Genomic DNA, 6,029 nt, shown 5'->3' on the forward strand with positions numbered 1-6,029 from the left:
TCCTCTCCTCTCCTCTCCTCTCCTCTCCTCTCCTCTCCTCTCCTCTCCTCTCCTCTCCTCTCCTCTCCTCTCCTCTCCTCTCCGATTTTTAATTCTTATTTTGGGCACTTTTTGTCCTCTCCAGGATTTAGTTCTATGAAGTGTTTCCTTTTCCTTTCAGGATCATTATCTGCTTTGAAATATTCCTAAGGTTTTCCAGGAAAGAACATTCTTTTCCATGACTAAAGTTTTAAACAAACAAACCCACACGTATATATGTCATGTATATGTGTATTATATATCATTATCTACATGTGTTTTTATGTCTATACTTATATAGCCTGTATGTTTAACTGCATTTAAAATAGCTCAGAAAAATATAAAACTAAGCATCATATTGGAGTAGTACCAAAATAAGTGTTTTACTTCTGTTGCTAAGTCTAGCTGAACAGATGTTACTGAGTGTAAAATTACTATTTTGTTCATGTCTATAAGACAGAAACAGTTATATTTAATTCCCAAGAAGTTATATGCTAAAAATGTCATTTCCAACTGAATAAGACATGTACACTAACTTGATCTTTTCTCACTTTTTTTCCTCCCAGGTGTTTCACAAACCCTAAACAAAAAGTGTTTCACCCTTATCAGTAGACATCTCAGTTTCACTGAAGTTGGTGCAGTATTTTGCTTTTCATTGTGCTGCAAAAAGTGGTTTCTCACAGTGCAACTAGATTATACCCTTGTTAATTAGTATTTCAGAGTGAATTGTTGTTGCTTTAGTATTTGCTCAGTAGGTTCAAGGCCAGATGATTTGTCTGCATGTTTTGTTTGAGTAGATAAAGTCAGGCTTTACCTAACCATGCTGTAGAGCAACTGCTTTGGTTTGAGATTTATTATTTTATGTGTATAGCACTGCATCTCTCATTTGTGCCTGCCTGGTAATGAGCAAGCAGTGAACCAGACTGTATTAAATTTTCCAAAAACATAAGGGTAGAATTAGTCATATGTGATTCAGGATGACTCCATTTCCATGCTAGCTTCCCTGTCATGACGTTGCTGTCCTATGTAGCAATTAAATTAATCAATAACAAGTTTTTAAAAGCAGTGGTTAGTTTAAAAGCCAATGAGAGAGAATGACTGTTAAAATAATTAGATTTCCAGCTCCAGTTTCCAGGTTAGGATATTATGGACACATTTGTTCCTATCACATTTACTTTGCAGTTCAGTATGAATTTTCAATAGATGACTCTGCGATAAGAAAGCAGCAATTCAGATGCAATTATATAAACAGTAAGATCAGCCTGGAATTAGCCTGGAGAGTATAAAGCGCACACAGAGCTTGTGCTGGGTCACTGCCTCTCCCAGCTCAAGGCAGAATCAGGTTCCTGTAATAGGGAAGAATTCAGCTGACAAGAGGTTGGTCTTTCTAGACTTGCATTGTTGCAGCTACAGGGTAAACCAGACTGCATAATGACTTTTGCTATGGGAAAATGACAGCTGGAAGAGACTAGAGGGTAATGTCCATGTGTTTGTAGACACTGTCATTTAAAACTTGTAGTTTAGAAGATATACAGTAGACCCTGGAATTGTCTTGGAGCTAATCAGATCTTTGTTCTTGGGATCTCCCAGCAGGTCTGGGAAATGAGGTCAGCACAACAGACAGATAAAGCGCGGATTCATTGATTTGATCTCTTTGCTGACAATCTTTATTGTAATTTACTTGAATCTATTGTTTAATTCTTGGCAGTGTTCCCATTTCACCATGCCTCTAAGCCAACTGAAAAGTAAAAAATACAGTGGTATGTCTGATATGCACAACTGTTTCTTTTTCTCTCTTGAGCATTTTATACGATGCTTTCTTTAGAAAAGGATTTTAAACCACTAAGATTATTTCTGCATCTCTGGTTAATTCTAGAGCTCATGTTCTCTCATTTTACATTTTCAAATCCTTTAGCAGGGAAGGATAGGAAAACCTCCTGTTATTTTTCTGTGTTGGTATTTTATCACTCATTGGTGAAAAGTGCCATGTAATATGATTTAGTGGGGAAAAATTATCATATATGTTGTTATTGGCTTATTTACCCTTCTTTTCTGTTCAGTGGTTAGTACTATTTCAAATATATGTCTTGTATTGAAAATAATTTGTGAAGCTGTAGCTGAAAAAGTTGCAATTACTTCTTCTTGGTGACTATCATAACTGTTCTTGTCGAATACTGAGAAAAGGACTGCAAGGCACGTCTGATTTTACTTAGGGTTTCTTTTTTTTTCCCCCCCTCCCATCTAGCATGAGTCCCTTCTTTGTGATGTCTCTCCTCTTTGGCCTGACTTTTGGTCAAACAGCATCACTTTGTGCTCCTTCTGAGTACACAATCCACGTGGAGAAAAGGGAATGTGCCTACTGCCTGGCCATCAACACCACCATCTGCGCTGGATTTTGCATGACTCGGGTACAGGAAGTTACTCTCTTTTAGGCAGTTGTTCCCGTAAAGGCCATCACTATAAAAGATGTGCCTATTCTTGCTGAAAAATATGTGTGAAAGTTACTCAGGCTAGAAATGTCTGTCATAGACAGAAAAATCATATTATTGTCACAGTATCCAGTTAGCTTGTTGTGAAGATACGGATGAGAAATGCCAAGGCTCCCAAATTCTGTGGAGTTTATAATAACAGTGGCATAACAATGAACTGATTGCTGCTGTTGCTGCAGAGCCTCTCTAGTCTGTGGGTTCAGGATGGAACAAGTGAGAAGCAGATTGTATTTGGTCACTCTTTTAGTGATGACTTGATTAATTTCAAGCCCAACAAATTTGCCAGGGGGTGAAAGCAATGAACTACTATTGTGACAGCTGTTGAGAATATCTCACATGCAGGCGTGCCAAATGCTATGCTTGAGCTTCGCTATTCAACATAGCATTTTAATTTCCACCCTGGTCAGTAGGTAGTCAATACAGAATAAAAGGTCCTGACAGCACTTTGGGCCAAACAGGACATTAGTTAAAACCATAAAAGCAAGGCGAACATTTCTAGAGATGTAGAGATTCCCAGTCACATGCAGATTCAAAATGAAAGGTCTAAACAGAAGTACACCAAAAATATCAGAACTAGTCTAAGTGTAAAGGGGTTGGCTTTCTGCACATATGAGAAAATGCCAAAGGAAGTTTTTCAACACTCATGTATGCTTCTGTGAAACAATGCATTTCTTTTTTCTTTGTAGGACAGCAATGGCAAGAAGCTGCTGCTCAAAAGTGCTCTGTCCCAAAACGTGTGCACATACAAAGAGATGTTGTATCAAACAGCACTGATTCCAGGCTGTCCTCATCACACCATCCCTTACTATTCCTACCCTGTGGCCATAAGCTGCAAGTGTGGTAAATGTAACACTGATTATAGCGACTGTGTTCATGAGAAGGTTAGGCCAAACTACTGCACTAAACCACAGAAGCTCTGTAACATGTAATCTTCCAACAGAATGTGGTAGAAATGTACCTTTCTGCTCACAATTAAACGTAAATAAAATTGTATTTCATAACGGGTTTGCAAACTGGTGTGCACAAAGTCTTATTCAGTATTAAAAAGTTCAGTAGACTGACGTATCCTTGCAGCCTTTATATTAGCAACCGTATTTTTCCATGTACGTAATACATTTTTTAGAGGACCCTAGCTTTATAGCATAGTCAGCTGGAACTAAGCACATGCAGTTATGTATCTACACTATAGTTCTGCTTTATCGCTAGCGTTGTCCAGACCTGTGTTCATTAGCATTGGTAAGCATACTTTTTCATGTCCTTGCACTTGCAGAGTAAGCCTCTCTTTTCTGTTACAGTGCACAGAAGAAGTTGTAACTCTTTCTAAGCATTGAAGAAACAGTGAAGCTTTAAATCTTGCTGCTCTGTTCTCTGCAATAATACTACCATAAGTTGGTATTATTATTATTGTTGTATATATTATTATATTATGGTGTAATACCATCAAACTCAAAATGAAACTCAGAAAAGAACCCTCTCTTTCCCACACAGGTCAACTGTCCCCTTTGAGTTTCAAAGTGATCTGAGCCCCATCATATTTGCTGAACATGCACAGGTGAGAAATGCAGACCCAGGAATTTGGAAATACATGTAAAATAATAAACGTTTCCTTTTCTTTAGCTCTGATGATTCAGTGGCAAGTTTTGATTCTACTAGACCAACCACTGGGAATGAGAGCTAGTTTCCACCTGGTTTAACTGATCCAAACACAAAGTAGAACATACGGAATTCAGTGGTAACTTTGGCCCTCACCTCTATTACCTACAACAGGAGTGATGAAAACACAGTTTGATCTGTATCTGCTCAAGTAAATGTGTTGTCAGCTGATTCAAGATCACTATAGATAGAGAGCAGGACTACACTGAAGACATGAATAGGGCTGACCAAAAAGAAAAATAAAACCTTAGCTATTAACTCGATTACCAAAGTTTTTGTACTTTGCATTTTAATCTGAGTAATGGTAGACAAGAAATTATCAATGTGTGGCAAACTATCACTAACTTCCTACTATTACTAGGATATATAGTATTAACACTATATAGTGTTGTAAATTCATTACATTTCTTTTTAATTATACTAACATCCATTTTTTGAAGTTAAATATTGCATTCAGAAAAGCTATTAGGGTGAATCAAAGTGATTATAAACCAATTTAATTAAGATGAAAACCAAAAAGTTTGACACATACAGAACGTGAATGATTTGCAATATTAGAAAAGGAATGATCCCAATCCCTGGCTAAAAGTGTCTGAAATGGTCATTTCCTGTCAGTTTGACTACTCTCATAAGTTACAAGAGTCAAATTTACTGTAGCACCTGGAAATACTACTGTAGTAGCATTTAGTATTTAGTATTAGTAGTGAGGTGGGGGTTGGTCTATTCTCCTACATGCCTGGGGACAGGACAAGGGGCAATGGGCTAAAGTTGCACCAGGGTGAGAAATGCGGCAGGGGAGTTTTAGGTTGGATATTAGGAAGAACTTCTTTACTGAAAGGGTTGTTAGGCATTGGGATAGGCTGCCCAGGGAAGTGGTGGAGTCACCATCCCTGGAGGTCTTTAAAAGACGCTTAGATATAGAGCTCAGTGATATGGTTTAGTCGAGGCCTTGTTAGTGCTAAGTCAGCGGTTGGACTGGGTGATCTTGGAGGTCTCTTCCAACCTAGACAATTCTGTGATTGACATTAGCAAAACCAAAAGGGTAACTATGCCTATTTATAGTAATAAGCAGCACTGCAAAATTATTGTAATGATCCCTCTATCTGATAGATTTGTCTTCAGTCTGAAGATATGCATGCAAAAAAAATAACAGTCTACTTGCATGGTTGATGCCTATGCAAACCCACTGAGAGGAAAATGACTGGAATGGCTTTATAGTTAAAAAAAAAAAAAAAAAAAAAAAAAAAAAAAAAGACATTTCTGTGAGTGATACTTGTTAAACATCCCTTTATATGCTCTCAAAGCACTTTTTCCCTTTGGCCTTTCAGCAGTATTTTCTACTTTAAGGCCAGGTCCAGCAGGACTTTTTCACATAACACCTTTTCACATAACTAACCAACAGATTTGCAGACAGCACGGAGATTTTGGGAGGAGGCAAAGATCTTAATTTTGGACAGGAAGTAACAAAAGAGCATGGGAGCACACAACATGAAGGAGGCCTGCAGGAGCTGCAGTCAGCCGGAGCCCACACCGAGGCAGGTTTGTCCTCTGAAGGTAACTGGCCTCCTCCTCCATACCGACATCGCCGTCGCATTAAACGCGAGGCCTCTCGTGTCTAGAGAAGGCTTGGAAACCGGGCCGTGCTCCAGCTCCGGTTGCTCTGACGCCCACCGGTTTGCAGCGAAGCGCCCGCCCGTTCCCTGGCCGCCGCCGCCCCCGCGACCCGCCGCGAGCAGGAGCGCAGCGCAGCGCCACGGGGCGCCCCCCGCCTGCTGAGGCGCGGTCGGCAGGGCGGGCCCGCGAGCGCCCCGGAGGAGGGGACCGAAGGGGCGAGGCGGCGCCGGGCCCGCGCTGCGCGGAGGCGCCCGC

General features: G+C 40.1%; 1 protein-coding gene and 1 long non-coding RNA gene across 2 annotated transcripts in view; both read left to right on the forward strand.

The window, feature by feature from the left end:
• The first annotated feature begins 1,330 nt into the window (after window positions 1–1,330).
• TSHB (thyroid stimulating hormone subunit beta) lies at window positions 1,331–3,520 on the forward strand. The gene is given in 3 exon segments (NM_001310425.1): window positions 1,331–1,395; window positions 2,264–2,426; window positions 3,194–3,520. Coding segments are annotated over 2 exon segments (405 nt in total). The 5' UTR covers window positions 1,331–1,395; window position 2,264; the 3' UTR covers window positions 3,437–3,520.
• A 1,908-nt stretch (window positions 3,521–5,428) lies between these two features.
• Window positions 5,429–6,029, forward strand: part of LOC119712954 (uncharacterized) — a 120,181-nt gene continuing 119,580 nt past the window's right edge. The window contains exon 1 of the long non-coding RNA XR_011805121.1: window positions 5,429–5,714. This is a non-coding gene — a long non-coding RNA (uncharacterized lncRNA). The remainder of the gene's footprint in view (window positions 5,715–6,029) is intronic.

This window comes from Anas platyrhynchos, chromosome 27, assembly GCF_047663525.1.
Source record: "Anas platyrhynchos isolate ZD024472 breed Pekin duck chromosome 27, IASCAAS_PekinDuck_T2T, whole genome shotgun sequence".
NCBI lineage: Eukaryota > Metazoa > Chordata > Aves > Anseriformes > Anatidae > Anas > Anas platyrhynchos.